At 51.9% G+C, this 24589-nt stretch overlaps 1 protein-coding gene and 2 long non-coding RNA genes across 5 annotated transcripts in view; 2 read left to right on the top strand and 1 right to left on the bottom strand.

Moving 5' to 3' along the window:
* The window catches only part of LOC146395248 (uncharacterized), a 43340-nt gene that overhangs the window by 1359 nt on the left and 17392 nt on the right, over positions 1–24589 (top strand). The window lies entirely within an intron of this gene.
* On the top strand, positions 47–7199 carry LOC146395249 (uncharacterized). Its single transcript, XR_014832340.1, has 2 exons — positions 47–109; positions 2008–7199. It is a non-coding gene; the product is annotated as an uncharacterized LOC146395249 (long non-coding RNA).
* Positions 5140–24043, bottom strand: SLC52A3 (solute carrier family 52 member 3). Of its 3 annotated transcripts, none has more exons than XM_021077535.2 (6): positions 23982–24043; positions 21438–21546; positions 12651–13263; positions 10453–10958; positions 7359–7482; positions 5140–6879 (listed from the first exon to the last, which is right to left on the bottom strand). In XM_021077535.2, the coding sequence occupies exons 3-6, from the start codon at positions 13215–13217 to the stop codon at positions 6667–6669; spliced, it is 1410 nt and encodes a 469-aa protein (XP_020933194.1). In that variant the 5' UTR covers positions 13218–13263; positions 21438–21546; positions 23982–24043; the 3' UTR covers positions 5140–6666. The 3 variants fall into 3 exon arrangements, with proteins under 3 accessions (XP_020933194.1, XP_084860034.1, XP_020933195.1); XM_085003908.1 differs by lacking the exon at positions 23982–24043 and adding an exon at positions 23387–23519; XM_021077536.2 differs by lacking the exon at positions 21438–21546.

Raw genomic sequence — 24589 nt, 5'->3', positions numbered from 1 at the left:
CTAATTTTAAACTGTGGGTTCAAGTCCCAATCTGGCTTTAGGCGGTGTTCGAGTCTGCATTGGGCTCTGGCTAGGTTCAGGCCATTGGTGCTGTCAGTTTCAACCTAAGGTAAGATACCGAAGTTTTCTGTGCCTCAATTTCTTCGTTTGCAAAAACAGGGCTGATAGTAATAGGAAGTATGTCGTAGGGCTTCGGCTGCCTCTGTTCACCAAGGCTGAAGAGAAATGCAGAGACAGAGTTGGAGGAAACAGAAAAAGTCGTTTTAATTGCCAGGCAAAGAGGGGAACACAGCAGGCTTGTGCCTCAAGGACTGTGCCCCCCGTTGGAGGGGGTCGTGAGGGGGCTTAGAGTGCTTGAGGAGCTGGGCATCATCAAGTTCATGGACATTGTCCTGATTGGTGGGTGGTGAGGTCATTGGGAGCCCGCGTCATCTGACTTCTGGGGTCTACGTGCTCTTGGGCAGCGTACAGTTGATTTCTTCCATCTGGTGTGGGCTTCGGCACCTACCAAACAACTCCAAGGACATGGCTCAGAATATGACCTATAGTCTTTGCAGAAGAACTCACTAAAGGCCCTTGACTTTGTTGAATGGCTAAACTATCATTATTCTGTCTTGCCTCTTGTCCTTTTTCTCTGTATTTTCTCACTTCTCTGATTAAATTGATTCTTTGGCTAAAGTTGTGCTATAGATAAAAAGGCAGGTGAAGGACATGAGTGGGGGGTCACTCTGGGGAGGCCTCACAGCGTCCAGCTCAGTTAGACTTCTGTGAGAATTAACTTAATAAAGGCGGAGTTCCTGTAGTGGCTCAGCAGCAGCGAACCTGACTAGTATCCATGAGGATGCAGGTTCAATCTCTGGCCTCTCTCAGTGGGTTAAGGGTCCGGTGTTGCTGTGGCTGTGGTGTAGGCCGGCAGCTGTAGCTCTGTTTTGACCCCTAGCCTGGGACTATATGCCTCAGGTGCGGCCCTAAGGAAAAGAAAAGAAAAGAAAAGAAAAGAAAAGAAAAGAAAAGAAAAAAATTAATAAAGGTTCAGGAAGAGCCCCGGGCATGGGAAGGCCCTTGTTAGATGACCGTGGGAATGGCCCCACGCCCTGGCATCTGACCACCAGGAAAGGCAGCAGTGGGAAGCTCCTTAGAGCCATAAAGCTCCTGGGCAGCGTGGTGGCCATCAGTGGGGTGGACCTGCCGGATGCCTCCTTTTTTGGGGAGTCCTATGCTGACCAACGCCAAGGAAGCAGGTTGGTGTAATGCCTCACTATTCCCTTCAGGTGACTTTGTGGGTCTCTCCTCAGAGCATCCCTGATGTTATGGGTCCAAGTTCATGGGACCACCTTCCTCCAGGAGAAACCTGAAGTGTGGAACCTCAGTAGTTATGTCAACAGCTCATCAGAAAGAGCCCTGGATTCGGAGCCAGGGTCCGTGCTCTGACTTGGTGGCCCGTTTCCTGGAGGACACTGGCTAGGTCGGTCCCCCCTCTGGACCTCTGTTTCCACATCTGCAGTGGCATGGACTCTGGGGGCTGTTTGGCAGCTGTCACAATGCAGGTGGATGCAACTTACAGGCTTAAAGGGGCTGTGAGAACTAGAGAAGCAACACCATTGGATCTGTTTTCTGTTGCTGCTGTGACAAATTACCTCAAACAGCATCTTTATTTAAAAATTTTTTTTTAAAACGTATGTTTTCTTTATTTTTTTATTTTTATTTTTTGTCTTTTTAGGGCCACACCCGTGGCATATGGAGGTTCCCAGGCTAGGGGTCGAATCGGAGCTGCCGGCCTACGCCACAGCCACAGCAACACCATATCTGCACCTTGTCTGCAACCTACACCACAGCTCATGGCAATGCCAGATCCTTAACCCAATGAGTGAGGCCAGGGATTGAACCCGCAACCTCATGGTTCCTAGTTGGATTCATTTCCACTGTGCCAAGATGGGAACTCCTCAAACAGCATCTCTAAAGGATGCTAATTTCTTATCTCACATTTTTTTTTTTTTGTCTTTTTAGGGCTGCACCCACAGCATATGGAGGTTCCCAGGTTAGAGGTCAAATCAGAGCTGCAGCTGCCGACCTATATCACAGCCACAGGAACGCAGGATCCAAGCTGCATCTGTGACCTACACCACAGCTCATGGCAACACCAGATCCTTAACGCACTGAGTGAGGCCCAGGATCAAACCCGCAAAACAGTGGCAGCGAATGTCTCCTGGGGACTCCCCACTCCAGGAGTTTGGGGAGCCAGCTTCATGTCATCATGTCATGGTCTATGCACGGTGATCGGAAAGAAGGATTTTCCGGATTTAAAGCAAGGCGGAGAAAAGACACGTTTATTGAGTTTATTGAGATGAGAGATGCTGCAAGCGCAGCAGGGCAACTTCCTAATGGACTTCCTGATGAGCAGGGAGAGCTGACACCCGTGGTCATGTCTCTTTTTATAGTCGGGGAGCGAGGCGACCTGCTGACCTGCTGATTGGTTGGGGAAAGAGGAGTCTTTCAGTACAATCGCTGGTTAGTTGGGGGCATATATTGCCCCTGGGGGTAGGGTGACGATTGGGCCACATAACCTTTCCTAGTAGGGGGTAGGAAGGAATAGACCAGGTTGCTCAAAGGGGTGGAGATGGGTGGGGCGATGCTAAGGGTCCGGTAAGTCTTGCCTTGGCCACAGGCTTTGAGTTCTGTCTCCTTGAAGGGGCCTTGACATCCAACACTTCAAACCAGAACAGCTCCTCTTGTTCTGGTCCCTTGGTGCTGAGACTCCACCCCCTCTCCATACTCAGATCCCCTCAGCCTGGGGTGGAAGAAGAGTCCTTTGTCCTTTTTCTATAGGGTCCCTTTGCTCCATCAGTCTTTGACTTCCAGAAAAATTTCTTAGGAGACCAAAAAAGGACAAACTGCATATTTCAATCTCTGTGATAAGCTGGCTTCTGCACGGCTTATCCAGAGCAGGGCCCTTTCTGCCCAGGCTGGCTGCAGTAGTTTTCAAGCCTATCTGTATCTCCTGTGGTCCCCCCACAAAAGCCACACCAGCCAGCACAACCCCCCACCCCTTTCCAACCTTGGCCTCCAAGGCCGCCGCCTGTGCACCTGCCTCCGGTCTACCTGCCTTGGCTTCCTTTCAGAGGCTTGCATGCAGCCTGCCACCTCCCACCCCAAAGCTTCTGCAAGTGACGTCTCTGCTGCCTGGAAGGCCCCTTCCTTCTTGCTTTACCTCCTCCCCTCCAATCACCTTGAGATACCATCTTGGGAGTGGGGGGGAGGGCATCCTCAGGGATGCCCACCTGCTGCCAGCCCCAGGCAGGGTCCAGCGTCCTTATCACACTCTTCAGGGAGAATTATTGGCTGGATAAGAGAGGTGTCATGTGACTTGGGTCAGACTCATAACCGGACTTTAGTTTAGGGAGTGGTGGTGGCGGGGGTGAGAGTGGAGTGGAAGAGTCCCTAGCAGATATTGTCAAAAATGGAAGCTTTTCCTTTTTTCTTTTTATAGCCACACATGAGGCATATGGAAGTGCCTGGGTGAGGGTTTGAATTGGAGCTGCAGCTGCCGGCCGACACCACAGCCACAGCCCCATGCAATCAGAACCGTGTCTGTGACCTATGCCACAGCTTGGGCAACGCTGGATTCTTAACCCTGAGCGAGGCCAGGGATTGAACCCGTATCCTCATGGACACAATGTTGGGTTCCTAACCCGCTGAGCCACAATGGGAACTCCTAAAGGAGAAGCTTTTTAGGGACAACTATGGAGCCCTAAATGATTATTGAGCAATCAATAATTGTCGCTAATTAATCCTCACCACAACCCTGAAAGGGAGGGGCTTTTAGTGGCCCCTTTGTACAGAGGAGGAGCCCGCAGAGAGCTAACTCGTGCTCTGTGACGAAAAGGTTGTCAAGTTCATAAAGACTTTCAAGGAGCTGGGTGAAAGCCAAACCCCAGGGAGGGCTGTCATATGGAGGTGCCTTTTCCAAATACCCGGTCAGCCGCCCTCCCACCTAGTCCTTGGCGGAACGTAATAGCGAGGCTAGCACCTCGCTCTGCACACGCTTCAGCATCTGCTTCCCGCATGCGTGTGTAATTAATCTTGGAGCATCTTCCCATGTCAGTACAGAGAGCCGGGCTTCTTGCTCATCATCCACTCCAATATCTTTTCTGGGAAAGAATGGTTCGAAACAACCCGAATGCCCTTGTGAGGGCAAATACAAAGAAAAACATTTCTTCCCCGTGCCAGGAAGTGGAGGCGACATCCCCACTGTCTTTTCTTAGAGCCTTTACTTTAGGAAGCGTGTACATTCTTTCTCTGCTCCTTTGGCATGTATTTAAAAAAAATACAAATTCGACTCGAAAAAGCTGAAAAAGCCTCTTGCCAGTTTTGCCACCCAGAGATGTTTTTCTCAAGGACATGGGAGTCCTCTGTTTACAATGTAAAGATCAGGAAGCCAGTGCCTCTACCAGCCAGTCTCCGTGGGAGGGTAGGAGCTTAACTTCAGGGTTTGGCCCCAACTTGTCAAACCACCTCCACTCATAAAGATAAGAGTTCCTCTTTCTTGGAGATAAGGATAATTAGCTAACACAGAGAGCCACCCCGGTCACCAGGGGAGCTCAGGATGACCAGTGGTGCTATTTAGTTCTCTTACTTGAGGACAAGTTATCACTAGAGAACCTGGATGTAATTGGTTGTGTCTGCCAGACCGTATACAAGAGTGGGGTTTCTTTCTGCCTGTGCAATCTCTTTAGCAGGCTGTTTGTCATGTGGACGACCATTGGGTTGAACATATATTCAATGATAAAACAGTTTTCTTTCTCTTCTACTTTTGTGGAGAGGTTTTTGGAACCGGTTGGAGATTTCGTTTTTCGTTTTGTCTCCAACACCTTCAAATGCCTTTCTACAGAGGGCTGGTTGAACAGACCTGGCACGTCCACACAGTGGAATACTATGCAGTCATGACAAAGAGGCTGTCTGCATTTTCTGTTGAGGGAAAGTGCAAAATACACAGTAGTTTACAGCTTTTTATGTAAAAAGACTATATTTGAATTTGCTTATATTTGCATAATTTCTAGAAGAGGAAACAAGGAACTAATAAAAGTGCTCACACTCATGTTAAGAGGAACTGGGCAGAGAGGGGAATGGAGAGGAATAGAATTTTTTTGCTGAACATCATTTAATATTTTCTGATTTTTGTAACAAGTGAATATATACATATATATATACACACACACACATACACACATAGTGTATATTTTAGGGCTGCACCCGCAGTGTATGGAACTTCCCAGGCTATGGGTTGAATCGGAGGTGCAGCTGCCAGCCTACACCACAGCCACAGCAACACTGGATCTGAGCCGCATCTGTGACCTATACTGCAACTCAGAACAATGCCAGATCCTTAACCCACTGTTTGAGGCCAGGGATCAAAGGCATGTCCTCATGGGTTCGTTACTGCTGAGCCACAACAGGAACTCCACCTATGACTACTCAAGATAAACTAAACGGAGGGGTGGTAGCAAGCTGACCAAAAAACCACTAAAGAAGAGAAGTCCTAGGACCAGATATTCTCTAGGTCCTTGCTTCTGTCTATTTCTGAGCTCATAACCAACTGAAAACTGATCATATTGGTATAATTTTGGGTGTTCATGTTGGACCTTTTCTTGGACAGATGCTCTTAGTGTCAAAGCAGGGAGTGTCTTTATTTATAAAAAGAAAAGCAAAACATAAAACCAAAAAACTATCACGTAACTAATGCTGCTAACTCCTCCCCACGCTCCTCCTGCCTGCAGTTCAGACGGCTGCCTCCCAGGGTCCTCAGGGTTCAGTGTGGCTCAACCTGACCCAGTGGAGGTGGGGGGGGAAGACATGTGTTCAGAGGCTTGGTGTGGTTCCTCCCCCTCAATCCTCTCTCTCCCTCTTGGGAGCTCACTTACTCTCCAAGGAGCAGGTCTTCCTGGGTCAGCAGGGGTTACAGGAAGGGGTGTGTGCGGTACAGCGTTCCTCCATAGTAAGAATTGGGAAGCCAAGATGCTCGAGATTCCAGCATAAGCCATCTGTCTTCTAGAAGCTTCTCTGTGAGGATGGGGGTGGGGAAGGATATGGGAAGGGATCATCCTTCGAGCCCTCTGGCCACTTCTAGGCTGTATTGACAGTCACTCCTGTTATTACTGCTGGGCATCAAATCAGGAAATGGCCCAAGAGAACTTACTACCTGCTGGGTGCTTCTCCCTTTTATCCTTGTGCCAAACCTACGAAGTAGATGCTGTTTATTATAACCCGCATTTTATGGAGGAAGAAGCAGAAGCACAGAGAAATCAGGTGACTTCCCTAAGGTCACATAGCTAGTAAGGGCCAGCGTACCCTCCCAGCGGTTCTACTGGATGCTCAGTGTAGTCCACTCTCAAGAGCCGAAAGGAGTCCTGAGATGCTGGAGCTGCAGGCGCTGTGACACAGAGTTGGGGTGGGCTGTGCTTTGCATTTCCAGGTCTCGTGGAGGGCCGGAGCATTTCCCACCGTTCGGAGGGGAGTTTGTGTTGTTGCTTCACATACTCGGCTCTGCCTCCCAGCTCCCTACCACTGGCTCTGTGACTTTAGGCACTGGCCTTACCTTGAAGGGTCCCAGTTTCCAGGTGTTGGTCATGGGGACGGGGCCCTGGGGTGGACTACGCCCCTTCAGTTGGCCTAGGCTGAGCACTGCAGGCTGCAGAAATCAGCGGAGGAGAAGAGCCTGAACACATTGACCAGTGGGAACATGACCACCGCTCCGAGGAGGGAGCCCAGTTGCACTGCTGCACCGCACCACAAGAGGGCGCTGCGGCTAAGGTCGCGCAGGATCACGCCCAGCATCACCTTGACGTAGCTCAGGCAACCAATGAACAGCACCCACGAAACCACCTGCGGGGATTGGTTGGGAGAGATCACGAGCGTAGGTGACTTTGGGGCGAGCCTCAGGGGCGAAGGGCCCTTCTAGGGTGACCTAACAGGGCTAAGGGAACCCCATGGAAGAACCTCTAAGTTCAAGGACAGCCTTTTGGAGGTAACTCCCCTAGGCTAGTTGAGCTACCCAACGGCAGAGGAGACCCCAGTGGCTTTCTGTCTCCAAGGATCAGGTCAAGGGCAACTGGGAGAAGGCCACTGCTGACATACACGTAGAAAGAATGTGGCATTCAGGGGAGAGACTGACCTGTCACCCTGGACCAGCCACCTCACCTTCCTAAGCCTCTATTCCCAGATGAGAAGCCTTCTGCACCTCCCACCCCCAGTTTGGGGTCCCTGAGAGGAAACACAGACTTTGGTCAAGAGAAAGCACTGTCCTCTCCGGCTCCCGGGCCTTGGCTGGGGGCTGGGAACAGCTCCACAGGCCACATACTTACAATGAGGACTTCTCCACCCCAGTGGCCCTGCATGAGGGGACAGGGGCTCATCACGGCCATGGCCATGTTGTAGGCCCCAAAGCCGGTCCCGAGCACTGCAAGGACCCCCAGGAACGGCAGAGACCTAGAACAGAATTGGGGGGAGGTGTGAAAGAAGGAGATGAGAAGCCTGACCTCTGCCCCTAACACCCTCGCCCCAGCCCCGGGGAGCTACATGGAATGGTCAGCATCTCCAGGGTGAGAGGCGGAAACTTCCAGGCTACTCTGCTGAAGTGGGTCAGTGAGGTTCCCAGGAGTCAAGGCTGGTCTGGGTCATCCTGAGTGTTAACAGCAGGGCCCAGCATCCCAGCAGGAGGAATAAAACAGTCTCTAGCACTACACGAGCCTGGTTCAAATCCCAGTTCCATCTGTGAGACTGGTCCCTGAGCCTCAGTTTCCTCACCTGTGAAATGAGTCTTGTGGGGCTGGGAGACCCCGGGAGGAGCAGAGTGTGCAGGGCCTGGCCTGGTTGTGGCCCGCCTGGTACCATTCGCTACCATTTCCTCCGGCAACACTTCCAGCCTCAGCCAGGAGGCCGGGCTGCGCAGAGGGAGGCTTGGATCCTGGGCACTTGGGGTGTCCCTTCCCCTTTGGGCCTCAGCTGCCCTGCCTAATGTGAAGTGGGCCCGATCTGGGGGCCCCACGGGCCAGCTGGGAGGCGCTACTGCTGGCCTTGCATGAAGGCCTCCGGTCTGACCACTGAGGACATTGTCCTTCGCTTGAGGCCTTTGCCCTGGGCTGTCCCTGGGCGGAGTGTGGCATTCAGGGAAGATGCAGGACTCTACTCCTCAGGGCACCAAGACAGCCCTGCACCCCTGGGTGAGAGGGGAGAGGCTGCCCCTGCCTCTAAGGACCCTTTCTGCTCCCAGATTGTTGGATTCTGGGACCCCCAGACCCTGTATGTCTAACCTTCTGAGAGCCTCCGTGTCTGCAGGTCTGTGGCCTCCAGTCCTGCTTCCTCAGACATCTCCAGCTTCCCTCCACAGTTTTTAAACCCCCAGGGAGAAAATTCAGCTTTCTGGCAAACTGACAGCTTCTGTCCAGCTGTCGTGTCCTCATTTGCCCTCCTTCCTGGGCAGGGGGCAGGGGGCTGTGAGGACAAGCAGGGCCGGGGGCTGGTGAGAGGCAGGGGGACCTCAAGTTTCACGACCCTGAGGTGGTTATTCCTCCTGTGGGATCTGAAGCCCTGTATCAGAACCACTTGGGTTGCTTATTAAAATTTGAAATCCCAGAGTTCCCACTGTGGCTCAGCAATAACGAACTCGACTAGTATTCACAAGGATGCGGGTTCAATCCCTGGCCTTGCTCAGTGGGTTAAGGATCCAGCATTGCCCTGAGCTGCGGTGTAGGTCACAGGCATGGCTCAGATCTGGTGCTGCTGTGGCTGTGGTGTAGGCTGGCGGCCACAGCGCCAATTAGACCCATAGCCTGGGAACCTCCATATGCCAAGGGTGCGGCCCTAGAAAGAAAGAAAAAAAAAAAAAAAAGAATTTAAATCTTGGGTCCCAGGCTAGGCCAGCTCAGTCTGCATTTGATCAACTCGTGCAGCCATTCTTCTAGAACTGCTGTTGTGATTGGGACAAGATGGCAGATTAGAAAGACTTACACTCACTTTATCCCACGAAAACACCAAAATGACAACTAACCACTGAACGACGATCAATAAAATAGACTGGAAACGACCAAAGAAGATGTCCTGGGGAGTTCCCGTCGTGGTGCAGTGGGTAACGAATCTGACTAGGAACCATGAGGTTGCAGGTTTGATCCCTGGCCTTGCTCAGTGGGTTAAGGATCTGCCGTTGCCTTGAGCTGCGGTGTGGGTTGCAGACTCGGCTCAGATCCCGCGTTGCTGTGGCCCTGGTGTAGGCCAGAGGCTACAGCTCCAGTTTGACCCCTAGCCTGGGAACCTCCATATGCTGCGGGTGTGGCCCTAAAATATATTAAAAAAAAAAAAAAAAAGAAGAAGAAGAAGCTGTTCTGCATCCAAGGACTAAGATGAAGCCCCGTCGAGGCGGTAGGAGGGGCGCTGTTGTGACATTAACAATCCTGAAGGGTGGGCTCCCAGCAGGCTGGAAAATAACTGTATTGCAGCAGTTCTCCCACAGGAGTGAGCCTTCCAAGCCCCACGTCAGGTTCCCCAGCCTGGGGATCCAGCATTGGGAGGAGCCCCCAGAGCATTTGGGGTTGCAGGCCAGCGGGCCCTGTGTGCAGCAGCTCCACAGGCCTGGGGGAAACAGGCTGCACTGTCGGAGGGCGCATACAGGACTCCATGTGCATTGCGGCTGGGAAGGAGCCTGCGTGGGCTGGAGGCGGGAGGGCAGGGCTGACATCCTGGCACTTAGACCAGGGCAAATGCTCTCTCTGAGCCTCAGGCTTTCCATGTGTAAAGGGGAACCTCACGTCCTGCTTGCTTGCTCCTCTGCGTGGGCCCCTGGCAGGAGTGGTGGACACTTACATTGGACCTGACATGCATCAGGCATGTACTGCTTTAAAAGCTTTGCAAAATTAGCTCATCCCATGCTCCCAGCGACCCAAGAAGAAGATTATTAACCCCCTTTCCCAGATTAGCTTCCTGAGGCTCCTGAGAGGTGGAGGGATTTGTCCAATATCACAAAACTGGGAAGTGGCAGAGCCAGGATTTGAGCCCAGGCAGTTGAGCCCCAGAAACCTTTTTTTTTTTCTTTCTTTCTTTCTTTTTAGGGTCACAACCGTGGCATCTGGAAGTTCCCATAGGAACAGGCCAGGGGTCAAAGTGGAGCTGCAGCTGTCGGCCTACACCACAGCCACAGCAGTCTTGGGTCCGAGCTGCATCTGTGACCTACGCCACACCTTGTGGCAATGCCGGATCCCTCACCCACTGAGTGGGGCCGGCGATGGAACCCACATCCTCATGGATACTATGTTGGGTTCTTAACCTGCCGAGCCACAACGGGAACTCCATGACACCATATTTTGGACCACTACAGCTCCCCCCTGATGGGGGGGTGCGGGACCCTGGGTTCTGACATGCGATGTGCCCCCACCCAGGGTTCTCCTGGGCCAGGCGGGGGCAGACCTGTTAGGCAGAAACATGGAGAGGAAGCAGGCGAGAGGGTTGGCCATGGAGCTGAGGGTGGCGGACAGGTGGTAGGCCACCGGCCCGTAGGACAGGCAGGAGTAGGTCTGCACGGAGGGGAGCACGCCGTTGGTGAGCGCGTTCACAAAGGCCACCAGGAGGTAGATGAAGGTCAGGCGGGCTGGGTGGCAGGGGGCTGTCTTCTCCTCTGGAGGCTCCTGGCCCTTGCCGCTGTCCTCGGGGCCTGGGGGGCCCAGGTCCTTCTCTTTGTGTGGCCGGATGGGCTGTAGCGTGATCTGAGAGGCGAGGAGGTCTTCCGTGGAGGCTTCCCAGTGCTTGTGTTGGTGCTGGAGGAAGAAGAAGGCGACGAGGCAGCAGGCCATCATGAAGGAGAGCAGGAGGAAGAAGACCAAGGGCGAGAAGTGGGCAGGGAGGTAGCGGCTTTCCAGATGGACCACTTGGGCTGCCGTTCCAGCGAGCTCAGAGACCAGAGTGCTGCCAGCTCCCTGGGGAAAGACAAAGCAAGGGCTGGTTGGATCCCTGGGTGATGTCAAGACACGGATGACAACACCGTTAATGATGACAAGACAGGCACGCCTCCCTTTACGATGCTTCGACTTAATTATTGCGCTTTGAAGATACGTGGTGGGTTTTTTCTTGTTTGTTTTTTGCTTTTTTAGGGCCACACCCACGGCATATGGAGGTTCCCAAGCTAGGGGTTGCATTGGAGCTACAGCTGCTGGCTTACGCCGCAGCCCCAGCAGTGGGGGATCTGAGCCGCCTCTGCGACCTACACCGCCATTTGTGGCAATGACAGATCCTTAACCCACTGAGCAAGGTCAGGGCTTGAACCCGCATCCTCAAGGATCCTAGTTGGGTTGGTTTCTGCTGAGCCACAGTGGAACTCCCGATATTGTGTATTTTTACAAATTGAAGGTTTTGAGGCACCCCTGTGTGGAGCAAGTCCAATGGTGACATTTTTCCAACAGCATCTGCTCACTTCATGTCTCTGTGTCACGTTCAAACCCTCCAAGCTAAAAAAGTTTTTGACTCGCTGAAGGCTCACTTAATGGTTAGTTAGCATTTTCATTTTTTAGCAATTAAGTATTTTTAGTTAAGATTTGTACATTTTTAAAGACATAATGGGAGTTCCTGTCGTGGCTCAGTGGTTAATGAATCCAGCTAGGAACCATGAGGTTACAGCTTCCATCCCTGGCCTTGCTCAATGGGTTAAGGATCTGGCATTGCCGTGAGTTGTGGTGTAGGTGGAAGATGCGGCTCGGATCCCTCGTTGCTGTGGCTCTGGCATAGGCTGGCAGCTACAGTTCCGATTAGACCCCTAGCCTGGGAACCTCCATGTGCCACGGGAGTGGCCTTAGAAAAGGAAAGAAAAAAAAAAAATCTTCCAGGTTATGGTAGCCCGGGTCAATTGTTTGCAACCACTGCTGTACTGCTGTGGTTTGAATAATATCAGATGTATATTTTGTCCAGTATCCAATGAGAAAGTTTGATGTTGTCACAACATGAGGTATTGAAGCAACCTCTAATGTCTGTGGTTCTCAGTCCTGTCTGTACTTTAGTGGCACATGGGGAATTTTGACTAAATACAAGTTCACGACCCTGAAATCCAAAAAACTCTGAAAGTCGGAATTTTTTTCATGACTCGGTTGGCAGCAACACTTGAACTGGATATGAGTCTGTTTACAGCCCTCATCCAGGAGTTCCCATTGCGGCTCAGCAGGTTAAGAACCCGATGTAGTGTCCATAAAGACGTCAGTTTGATCCCTGGCCTTGCTCAGTGGGTTCAGGATCCAGCGTTGCCATCAGCTGCAGCATAGGTCACAGATGTGGCTCAGGTCTGATGTGGCTGTGATGTAGGCCGGCAGCTGCGGCTCCAATTTGACCCTTAGCCTGGGGAGTTCCAAGTGCTGCCAGCGTGGCCCTAAAAATAAATAAATAAAATCTGAAACTCCAGATTCCAAAATACATCTGACCCCTAGGATCTTTCGGAGAAGCCCCACCCCTACCCTGGATGTTGGGGGGAACCTGTTGGTGGATCTCAGCAGCTCCTTCAGGTGATCTAACGCCCTGACACACCACCAGGTCAAGAACGCTGGTCTACCCAGTGTCCAGGAGACACAAGCCCTGCAGGTGTGACCAAGGACAGAGCTGCCACGGCTCTGGGTAATGGCAGGTACCTGTGAGGTGTCCATAGCCCTGGTGGTCTCAGGGTTCTGGGTGGTGCCTGATGTCTCGGTGACGTTGACACAGGTGGTGAGACCCGAGCCCTGGGCAAGAGCCACCAGGGCAGGCAGGAGGCCACTGAGTCCTTCACCCACAAAGAAGGTGGTGAGGTAGTGGGTGGGCAGCCTGCTCATGAAGGGCAGGAAGGTGACGGAGGAGGTGCAGTCCACCAGGGCCAGGAAGAAGGTGAGGACCAGGAAGGCGATGCTGTGGTGGCCGCCCAGCACCCAGGAGGTGACATTCCAGAGGAAGGCGAAGAGCGTGCAGGCGACGGTGCCCACCCCCAGCACGGTGAAGATGATGGGCACTTCAGAAAGGCAGCCAGGCCGGAAGTGATGAAGTAGGGTGATGAGCAGGGGGCCGATGTTGGCCAGCTGGATGACCACTGTGAGGTAGGAGGGCAGGTACCAGCCTTCGGGGAGCTCTGTCACCAGCAGGGGCAGCTCTACCCAGAGCCCGTTGATGGCCACCCAGGAGCCCATCCCGAAGGTGCAGACCAGCAGGTGTGTCAGGAAGGCCATGGTGACGTCTGCCCTGGGGCAGAGGCTGCCGCTTCCTCAGATCAGCCTGCAGTGCGATGGATGGAGAAATAGACCAGGTGAGCAATGTGTCAGGTTCACCATCCAGCTAAAGAGGCCCCTGAGCCCAGGGTTCTCGCCTATCATTCCCCTCTCCATAAACAAGTAGGCTCTTTGTTAGCAGAAAATGTGGCCAAATTCCTTCCACTGGGGAAGTTCTCCCAATCATGGCTGATAAATCCAGAGGTCACGAAAGAGAAGTTTGATACATTCAACTGCATAAATGTTAGAACTCACTAAAGCAAGCCAAGAAAACACCCTCTGCCAAAAAAATGCCAAAAAATACCAGCAACGAGATCAAACACACAGATGACATCCTGGAGGAAAGTGCTACCATTTAAATCACAAAGGGTTCCTCCTCCTCATATGTAAAGAGTTTTTAGAAATTAAGAACAAAAAGACTCAAAAGAGAAGTAGCCAAAGGACAGGAACAGGTCGGAGGAAATAATGCAAATAAGCCTTAGACAGACGGAAAGATTATTACCTTCATTCACTGTGGAAAATGTCAAGTAACAGTAACTCCAAGGTGCCATATTTCACTGAGAGATTGTCCTAAAGGTTACCTGCCCTGGACCAAGTGACATATGTACGAGGTTAGTATTCCTTGTTAGTAACAGCAAAATAGGGGCGATGCCCCCTGCTATCCACAGCAGAGGAGCTGATGGAAGGGATGGGTGTCTTTTGGAATCACACACACCTGTCACAAGGAATGAGGGCTGCAGGAGACAGCCTATCACTAGCTGATAGCATCGAGACAGACCTCGAGGCTAAGTTGATCATAAGCAGCAAGGTAGGTAGACAGTGTGCTGCCCCAGAAGACAGAAAAAGAGGAGGAAGAACGCGTTTTCTTTGCTTGTATCTGTACAAAGCAGCTGCTTGCAGGACACACAGAAACTCCTGGGGAGTTGGTAGCACCTTGGGGTAGATCTTTTTCTATAGCTTTGATTTGGGAACCATGTAAATATACTGCCTGTTAGAAAAATATGGTTTCCTGATAGAAAATTCCAGTCTGGTGTTTTTTTCTCCTGAAATGATTGTTCCTTTGCTGGACAGGCCCTCGGAGACCACTTAACTCTAGCCCCCCGCCCCAAACCATTCTATGGTCTGTTCACCATCTTCCCAGTGACCTGTGTCATACCACCTGTGCTGATACACTCAGTCTGAGCAAAAATATTGGAGACGTTTGTCTACTGAAAAAAAAAAAAATCAGGAGTTTCCCTGTGGTGCAACGAGATCAGTGGCATCTCTGCTGTGCCAGGATGCACGTTCCATCCGCAGCCCTGGCCTGGAGCAGTGGGGTAAAAGATCCAGCATTGCTGCGGCTGCAGCAATGGCTCAGCTCTGGCTCAGATCTTATCCCTGGCCCAGGAACTCCATATGTGGTGGGGCAGCCAAAAAAGGAAACCAAAAAACAACAGTGCGCAATATAAGAGTGGTGAGTTTCAGTTTTATTCAGGGATCTTACTTACTGAGAACTCTAGCCCGGGAGACAGCCTCTTGGATAGCTCTGAGGGACAGTTCTGAAGAGGCAGGGGAGGAGCCAGAATATATAAGACTTTTTTGATTGGGAAATACATGTAAATATTTGGTACTTACATCTTGGTAAAAGATTACTGCTGATCACACACACACACACACACACACACACACACACACACACACACACACACACCCAGCTATCTCAAATTAATGATTTTAGTGCTTTTCTATGTATGGGAAGATGCAAGATTTCTGAGTCATTGAAATTCTTCCTTAGGCACCTTAACTATACTTCATGCTATTTTTACATCCTGAAAGCCCCTGGGGCCAGTCGGGGTTGACTGCTGTGGGTTGCAACTCAACCCTTATTCTTGGTTTAAATCACATTCTTGGTTTAGCGCTTTGAGTGAGGCCAGCTGTATGGACTTGAATCCAGCTCTGCCATTTAACTAAACTGGATAACTGGGGGGAACTGAGTTTGCCTCTCTGTGCCTCCTATCTCCCCTCTGTAAACAGAGGACGGTGATGGTATCAGGCTCACGGTTTGTAATGAGATGCAAGGTGCTAATGGGTTTCTGTTGTCTCCAATAACACCTGGTGCACAGGAAGCCCTCGCTAAGGGTTAGCTGCTATCTTTTGTGGTGCAATGCCAGGTTTTTTGTTTTTCTGGGTTTTTTTTTTGTGTGTGTTTTGTTTTAATAGCTGCACCCACAGCATTTGATCCATGCCAGGGATTGAATCAGAGCTGCAGCTGCAACCTATGCTGCTGCAATGCCTGATGCTTTAATCCACTGGGCCAGGCCCGGGGATCGAACCTGCGCCTCCCCATCTACTTGAGTTCCCGCTGTACCACAGTGGGAACTCCCAATGCCAGGTTTGGTGACAGATTTTTTTCCCCCTAATTTGCTTGAAAATTAAGATATGATCATTAAAATTAATAAAGGGAAAAAAAAAGTTCCCCATGAGCTACTAGCTATAATCACTGTTGGTTACATGCACCATTTTGGAGAGAAATGCTGATTGGGCCAATCACCTCTTTTCCAGATGGGAAATGGGTGGGGGTCTGCAGAGCTGGAGGAACATTCCCCCCCCCATCCCCCCAAAACCCCACTGGTGATGGGATTTGGAGCAGGTCCCCTGTAGCACCTGGCTCTTCCCACCCTTCCCTGTGACCCTGAACCCTGGGTTCTGCTCAAATCACATCATCAGCCTTTTTTTTTTTTTTTTTTTGTATCTTTTTGTCTTTTTAGGGCTGTACCTGCTGCATATGGAGGTTCCCAGGCTAGGGGTCCAGTCAGAGCTGTAGCCACCGGCCTACACCACAGCCGATCCTTAACCCACTGATGAGCGAGGCCAGGGATCGAACCCTCGTCCTCATGGATGCTAGTCGGGTTTGATAACCACTGAGCCGCAATGGGAACTCCTCACAGTCAGCCTTTAACTCCTTATGTCTCTTCTAGCACATGCAGGGTATCCCCTGTGGCTACACCCCACCCGAAAAACTCCTCTTCAGATTCCCACACACACCTGAGTCTCAATTCCAGCCTCCCTTCCTCCCTTCCTCCCTCCTCCTCAGGAAAACTCAGTCCCCAGGGGCTGTGGCCTCCCCTTCCCCTCTGGGAGGTGCCCAGCAGAATGCAGCATGGCCTCTTTCAGCGCCACTTGAATCACTAAGCCACTCCCTGTCTGCAAGGCTGACCTTACTAACAGCCCAGGACAGGCCTGGCTTTGGGCACGTCCAAAGCTCCGGGCAAGTTGTTCCCTTTCCTGAAGCTCCTGCCTGGCCTCAGCCGGTGCAGTGCTTCTCGCCTGGGGCGCCATCTCTCCCCATCTACACCCCAGCTTTCCTGCCCACCCTCTCCCTGCCCCAAACCTCTCCTGGCTGCCCAGCCCAGGGACCCCAGGACCCTCCTTTTCAGGTTTTTCTGGTGTGGGTGACTGAAACTCCTGGAGCACAGGGGCTGCTTTGGAATCTGGCATTTGGACGGCCAGAGAGCCTTCACAGATGACCTAGCTCCGGATTGGTAAACTGGTAACTCACTGGCCACTGCTCAGTAGCAGATGTGTTATTTTGGTGTGCAGTGTGTTGTAAATAATTAGTTCCTGAAACCCACAAGTCGGGAAGGAGGTGGCACACAAAACTCAGGAGTTCTGGCTTCTTGGGGATATTCTGGAAGACCACACCAGGCCAACAGGCCCATGTGCCTGTGGTAACCCTCAGCCTGCTTTGACTGAGGGCACCTGGCTGGGCCCTTCCATGCCCCTGTAGGCACTGTGATGCCAGATCAAGCCCAGCCTTGTGTGTGTGTGTGTGTGTGTGTGTGTGTGTGTGTGTGCGCGCGCGCGCGCGCGCACGCGCGTGTGTGTCTTTTTAGGAACGCACCAGTGGCATATGGAGGTTCCCAGGCTAGGTCCAATTGGAGCTGTAGCCACCAGCCGACGCCACAGCCACAGCCACTAGGGATCTGAACTGTGTCTGTGACCTACACCACAGCTCACGGTAATGTCGGATCCTTAACCCACTGAGTAAGGCCAGGGATCGAATCCGCAACCTCATGGTTACTAGTCAGATTCATTTCTGCTGTGCCACAATGGGAACTCCAAGCCCACCCTTATTTTTGAGAGGGAGATGTGGCTTGTCCAGGATCCCTCACTAACTGGGGGCAAAGTTGGGGCTGGGATCCAGGTTTGGGCCTCACCCTCAGTCCTGGACTCCAGGCACTGCCTCCAGCCACCTCACTGCTCTCTCTCCTGCACTAGTGTCTGGAGGCAGACACCTGGGTTCAAATCCCAGCTCCAACCCTGTGCCAATAGTTAAGTTCTGGTGTCAGACTTCTCTTGTGCAAAATGGGGAGGCTCCCGGTACCAATGTCAGGACTGTCGTGATCATGAAGCTGCGAAATGCCAGTATGGTACCTGACACACAGTAAGTGCTCCATAAATGTTAACAATCATAATTACTATTTCAGCAAATATGTCAATAGCATTTATAAACAAACAATTATCCTGAATACACTTCTGGATACCACAACAGACATAATTTCTTTTTTTTTTTTTTCTTTTTTCTTTGGCAGCACCCAAGGCATGCAGAAAGTCCTGGACCAGAGAGCAAACTTGAACCAAAGCAGTGACAAAACTGAGTCCTTAACCACTAGGCCACCAGGGAACTCTGACATACAAAATTTTGTCATCACTGCCCCCCTAAACAATCCACTGGGAATTATTAATTGTCTGCTTTGTGCCCAGCGCTGTGAGTTATGCAAGCAGAAAAGCCACAGGAGCTGTCCCCAGGGAAACGTATGAGGAAGAGTTGTGTGTGCTGTGGACTGCATCCTGGGCCCAGGCAGAGGCAGAGTTGCAGGTGGAGGGGAGGGGCAGGGGCCGGGGCTGGATGGAAAGGTTTCCTGCTCTACCTTGGCCAAGGCTGGTAACTCAACGGCTACAAAATGGGGGCAGTCTGGCTCTGGAGGTCTGGTGAGTGGAGGAGGGAGAGGATGTTTTTCAAAAGCCAGCAGTTCTGTGCAGTTTCTCGGCAGCTCACTGTACTAAGACAGAAACAGGTGCTGGCTGCCCACTCCCACCTGAGACCAGGATCTAAACCAGGCAGATTCTCACTGGAAAAAAAAAAGCTAACCCACATCAACTCAGGTACTTCTGCCTAGGATTGGTAAAACCATCAGATGGAAAGAAGAGGTGAGGTATTGCGTGATATTCCAAGGCAAGTCTACTAGTTGCTTCCCACTAGCCACTTTCTTTTTCTTCCTTTCTTCCTTATATCCACGATCAGATTTTTGGTTGGGCAAGTGGCCACTGAGCTAAAAGACTACATTACCCAGCCTCCCTTGTGGCTGGACATGGTCATCCAATCAAGACCAGGCGATTGAGGTTATAAGGGAATTTGAGAAGTCTCCTTAAAGGAACTGTGAAGGGTTCTTGCTTCATCCTGCTGTCTAGAATTCAGATGTGATGGCCAGAACGCCAGCAGCCATTATGCACTATGGGAGACGGCAGGGGACTTGAGGGAGACCAAACCCCCCTTTGGACTTTGTGGCACAGAACAGCCACAAATGTTTGTTTATAAATGCTGGACCATTTTATTTGTTGTTGAGTAATAACACCATTAATAGTAATAAGCTTCTATCTTGCTTAAACAATCTTATTTTATAAATAGCAGAACACTGGCGAAGTGTAAAGAGATGTATGTTGAAGGGTGTGTACTGACCAGTGACAGTAACCTAAATCTAACGAGTATGTTTACCTAACTTGCTATTAATGGCCCGACTCAGAAACTCAGGTCCTGCTCCAATTAGGATTTGATCAAAAGCCAAAATGAAACAAAGTTGATTGTTGAGACACTCCTTAAAGAGATACCAAATGGAAAAGATTAGGAGTAAATATGGGGGCAAAGGTCTTCCAGAAAAATGCAGAGAGACAGAGACAGAGACAGAAAGGGAGAGAGGGGAACGGGGGGAGGTAGCTTTCAATATGGAATTTGATGGCAAAAGTCAAAAGTATAAACTGAGACCCAGAGGCATTTCATAGTGTTAAAGATTAATTCATAATGGAGTCAAGACAGAGTCAATATTTATATTCTGAATAACACTGTCCTGAAGCCTCAGACCTGCCGGGAGACATGGACAGAAGCACAGTCAAGGGTGGGGTGCTGGCTTACTGTTCCAGGACCTGACAGCAGAAGAAGGTAAAAAATAAACAAGGATATATCAGGAGCAATAACTGAGATGCCTATTAAAGGAGGAATAAGTAAATAATTAAAGGGAGGAGGCAAATTGGCAGAAGATGGTCACCTTTATCACCTGAAAAGCTGTTAAACTATGAGTTCAGCAAGGTGGTCAGTTACACATTTACAAGTATACAGTTTTCCTGCATAGAACCAGTTAGAAGACAAGACTTCTATTTGGTAAAAATAAATAAAGCTGGATCTCTTTTCTTATTGCTTAACCAGCCCATCACCCCATCAAAAAAAAAAAAAAATTTCAGCCAGAGAAAATGTTTGCATATTTTTTAAATTTAAAAAAATCCTAAGAATACCCCCAAAGAATATCTAGGCAGAGAGAATAGCTTGTGCAAAGGTCCTGGGGCAGGGACGAGCCCAGGCCAGTGTGGCTGAGCAGTGGGCTTAATGGGGAGAAAAGGGCAGTCAGGAGAGGCAAGGAATCTGAATTTCATTTATGTGTTCCATGCCCCACAGAGCTGAGTCCTCTGGGTCCTGAGGCAGGTGTCACCACAGTCTCATAGTTTTGAGGGCAGTGATTTGGCTTTGCAAGTCTCTGTTTCCTCATCTGGAAAAAAGTCACAATGGTGTTATTGTTGCCAGAATTTGGCCTCTGTCTGCCGGTGCTGAATTGAAATGCAGAGACAGAGTTTTGGATAAAGGAGAAAAAAGTAGCTTTATTGCTTTGCCAGGCAAAGGAGGGCCACAGCAGGCTCAGGCCTTAAAGACTGTGCCCCCCTTTAGAAAGAATTGCAAGGAGTTTTCTAGTACAAAGGATTGGGACAAAGCCATCAGGACTGGGACAAACATGCATTCCTCTTTCTTGGGGGGAATCTTAGCCATCAAAGCTGGAGTCCAGAGCTCTCCGCCTGATCACGAGGGTGGTTTTCTGGGTTACTGTCTAGAAGAACAGTACTTGCGAAAATGGCATATTGATCAGAGATTAGACCAAACTAGAAAAGTTCCTGAAAAACATCATGTGCTAATAATTTTTAACCCACAGGCAATTGTGCTCAGGATGCCTAATCTTTAGCTCATAGGTGATTGTGTTTAGGGTGTAAAAGAAGGACGGGGAAGGACTCGAAGCTGTTCGATTTCAAAGTATTCATTTCAAAAAGAAGCATAAGGAATATAACTTTTCTCTGAGGGGTATGAGGCGCCTGCATCATTACGGCCCAGCATGACCCACCTCGCTTATGGTTCCCCTGCCTTGGCTTACTCCAGGCCAGCCACACCAAAAGCCATTGCTCCTGGACCTGGGGGACACGGCCATCAGTGACAGTGAGTGGGAGGGTGTCCTCTGCTTGTGCAGAGGTCTGGAGCTTGCAGAGATCTAAGGAGTGGCTCAGAGTGTGCTGGGGATATTGTTCAAAAGGGCATGTCAGGGAGTTCCCCTTGTGGCTCGGGAGATAACAAACCTGAGTAGCATCCATAAAGATGTGGATTCCAAACCCCCAGGCCAGGAGGTTTGATCCCTGGCCTTGCTCAGTGGGGTGAAGGATCCAGCGTTGCTGCAGCTGCAGCTCAGGTCTGATCCCTGCCGGCCCCCCACCCCCTGAACTCCCCTTTGTCTCAGGGCAGCCAGAAAAGAAAAACAGTGTATGTCTGTTTTCTATTTTTTCTACAGTGACCTTGCAGTTCTTGTTCACTTATTTACTCGGTATTTATTGGATCCTTGCTGGGTGCTGGATACAATTTCTGCTCTCAGGAAAGTATGGGAAAAAACAGTTTCTCCTAAGCAAAATAGAAACACAGCAAGTCAGCCAGTGATAAGGGCAGAGGAGGGAAGCGAAGCTAGGAGGAGCCGGCAGGCAGCCCGGTGAGCGGCTACAATTGCAGATGGGGTTAACAGAGGACACTTGAAAGAAACCTGAGCTGTGTCGGAGGAATGAAGGGTTGGGGGAAGGGGACAGCAAGTGCAAAGGCCCGGCGACGGGGGAGGGGTGGCTCACCTGCCCAGTGCCAGAAACAGGTCTCAGTGTAGGAAGAACAGCAGGAGGCCAGCGTGGCTGCAGCAGCTCACGAAGGGAGGAAGCGGGTCGTGGCAGGTCACGTAGAGCCCTGCAGGCAAGAGTGTGGGAGTTTTCCCTGAGCCCAAATCTCCATTGCTCGGCAGAGGTGGGGCCCGATTTAATTTAGTTTTGAACACAATTGTGCTGGCTGTTGAGAATAATGGGGGTGGGTCCAGGGTGGAAGCAGGCAGGAAAATCTGTTAACCCATGAGGAAGCTAGTGCCGCCTTCGATCCAGGCAGAAAAGATAAGAGTAACCAGAAAAGCAACTACAGCAATGGCCCCATTCCTTGCTGCTGTCCTACCAGGCCCTGTGCGAAGCACCGCACACACATTATCCATCACATCCGCTTAACCATCCTGCCACAGGCATTATAACTAACACCATTTTATAGATGCAAAAACCGAGGCTCTGAGAGGGAAAGTCACTTGCTCAAGGTCACACAGCTGGTCTTCTGGGAGCGGAGGCCAAGCTGAGCGGGATCCCCTTCTGCTCACCCCCAGCCTCCCCAGCACGTGGGCTGAGAAAGGGAGAAATGGGTTTCAGGCCCTGGAGCACTGAGAGAGCCCACAGGAAATACAGAGACTCCTGGGTCTCTGCAGGGATTGGGAGACCCAAGGCTTTGAAGGAGGCCCTGAGGACACCCTGCAGCAGATGGGCAGACAGACAGGGAAGCCAGAGGGACAGCCTGAGGCCAAGGTGGTTCTCTCCTTCACATTCTTTTTTTTTTTTTTTTTTTCTGTCTTTTTGCCTTTTCTAGGGCCGCTCCCACGGCATATGGAGGTTCCCAGGCTAGGGGTCTAATCGCAGCTGTAGCCGCCAGCCTAGGCCAGAGCCAGAGCAACTCAGGATCCGAGCTGCATCTGCAACCTACACCACAGCTCACGGGGATCCTTATCCCACTGAGAAAGGCCTGGGATCGAACCTGTGACCTCATGGTTCCTAGTCGGATTCGTTAACCACTGAGCCACGACTGGAACTCCTCTCCTTCACATTCTTGCATCCCTGAGTCCCAGGCCCAAGGGAGTGAAGGGAATAGGGGCGGAAGGGCCAGCACCCCCCCAGTGTGTGGACGGGGCCATCCCTTCCCCCACCAGGTGGGTAGGGCCCTGTCCAACCTTGACCATCAGAACCCATGCAGCCTCCCACCCTGCGCTCTGTCCTGCTCTCGGCCATCTTCCTTTCTACAGCATTGCTGGGCCTCGGCATGGAGACTGGAGCTTATCTGTGTCTTTCTTTGAGCACTGGTCTCTTCCACATGAGCCTGGCTTGTTCTCTCGCTCAGTGTCCAGATGGCCCCCTGGTTTGTCCCGGGCTGGGCCACCTCACTGAGTCTGCCTCAGCCACTTCGGTTAAGTGGGCGGGGTGGCCCTGACAGGACCAGGTGACAGCACGGGCACTGGCCACACCCCACAACGGGACAAGGGTCTGAGTCAATGTGGTCCCAGGTTCCAGACTCCTAAGACTAGAGGGGTGGAGGTGTCATTGGGCAGGTGCGAGATGGCTTTGCGTGGACAGGTCAGGGAGGCAGACAGGGTCAGAAACAAAAAACCCAGACGAAGAGATGGAGAGAGAAAGAGACGGAGCCATGGAGGGGACAGAGAGCTGGAAGCAGAAACGGGCAGAAGGAGGGGCTGAGGGGAGCACGAGGCAGAGGAGGCCCCCGGCGGCTTAGAAAGGCCTTCACCTCTCCTCCCCACAAGCCACAAGTCCCCCCCCCCCACCCCCACCCCTGGCTGGCCTCCTTTCCTCTCAATGTTCCCTGCTCCCAGATGCGGGGAACCGAGGCCTGGAGAGGAAGCAGCGCTTGCCCCCACCCCCCCCACCCCCCATTCCCTGTCATCCAGGCCTGAGCTCACTGGCTGTGCGTCCTCAGGCCCATTGCTCACCCTCTCTGGGGCCTGGTTTCTCTAAAGGCTTTTAGGGCTTGGCTGCCAGGGAGGGAGCAAGGAGATAACGGGAGCCCAGCCAGCGATCAGGGACTCTGAGTTCCCTTCCTCCCTCTCCCCTCTCCCAGGGCCTGGAAGGGCTTCAGGCCTCCCACGGGGCTGACCTTGGCTGGGCGCCCCTCCCCTCAGTGCCCATCCCAACCCCTGGTCCCCGTGCCAGGCTGGTGAGACTCGGGCCCCCACCTGGCAGGAACAGCCATCCAGATGCCCCACTGGCATGGAGAGACAGCAGGGCAGAGGTCAGTGGGGGCCCAGTCTTTTGGCCTGGGGAGGAGGGGTCTGGCATCCACCCAGCTGGCTCCAGGTACCCCACCCTCCAACCCCACCAGCTGGCCAGCAGAGAGGGCCCCCCTTCCCTCATGCGTCCCTCCGGATCCAGCACCCGGTGGTTGAAATTAGGGGAAAGGCCATGGGCCCCCCGCTGTCTCCAGACTAGTGCCCTCCTGTGGTGCCCAGGGACCCTTGCCAGGGACTGGCCCCTGGTACTTGCAGCTGTGTCCTCGCAGGCCTGAGCCGCCCAGCTCTGCCGGCTTACCTGCCGGTCCGGTTCCCAAGAGGTTCTGCATGGGAGGGGCTGGAGGCAGCCGCCTTAGTAATAACCAGTCCCCGCCCCACCCAAGGCGGAGGGAAGGCGGAGGGAGGGGCCGTGGCTCCTGGCATCCCCCCCAGAGCCTACTGTGTGTCTGGAGTCTCCCCAGCAGCCCAGTCCCCATGATCCTAATGATTCAACTTAACAGTAAAGGGCTCACATTATTCAGCTCGTTGACCCCCCAGAAGACAAAAGACCTGCCCAGGCACTGGCTCAGGCCCCACCTTAGAGCCACCGTCATTCCTTTCACTCAGGACTGGCACTTCCTGGAGCAGAAACTCCCGGTTCAAATTCTCGTGCTGAAGTCCGTCACTTGGGAAGTGGGGATAATAAAAGCACCCTTCCTGTGGGGCGGAAATCAGAAGTGAGGAAGTGTGTGTTCATGAGCAGACTCTGGGCCAGGTCCTGAGCTTCACAGGCGTCGATGCGTTTAATCTTCCCCTTTTGGGAAGATAAGGCTACTAGCCCCATTTTTCAGATGAGGAAACAGGAGCCCAGAGAAGTCAAGAGGCTGGGAGAGCGGGTCTCTGATGCCCGTTGACAGCAACTACTCT

This window comes from Sus scrofa, chromosome 17, assembly GCF_054392235.1.
Source record: "Sus scrofa isolate SSC_HxYL_T2T_F1_AM1 chromosome 17, Sscrofa_HxYL_maternal_Yorkshire_Landrace_v2.0, whole genome shotgun sequence".
Lineage (NCBI taxonomy): Eukaryota > Metazoa > Chordata > Mammalia > Artiodactyla > Suidae > Sus > Sus scrofa.
This window is presented reverse-complemented; position numbering and strand designations above follow the sequence as displayed.

What these genes read in the sequence shown, in the direction of transcription:
- SLC52A3 (XM_021077535.2), bottom strand. Translation starts at nt 13,217, where the DNA reads ATGGCCTTCCTGACACACCTGCTGGTCTGCACCTTCGGGATGGGCTCC. An exon ending in TCCATGTTTCTGCCTAACAG is followed by an intron (nt 7,483 to 10,452) that starts GTCTGCCCCCGC and finishes ATTCTGTTCTAG; the next exon opens with GTCTCTGCCGTTCCTGGGGG. An exon ending in GGGGTGGAGAAGTCCTCATT is followed by an intron (nt 6,880 to 7,358) that starts GTAAGTATGTGG and finishes CAATCCCCGCAG; the next exon opens with GTGGTTTCGTGGGTGCTGTT.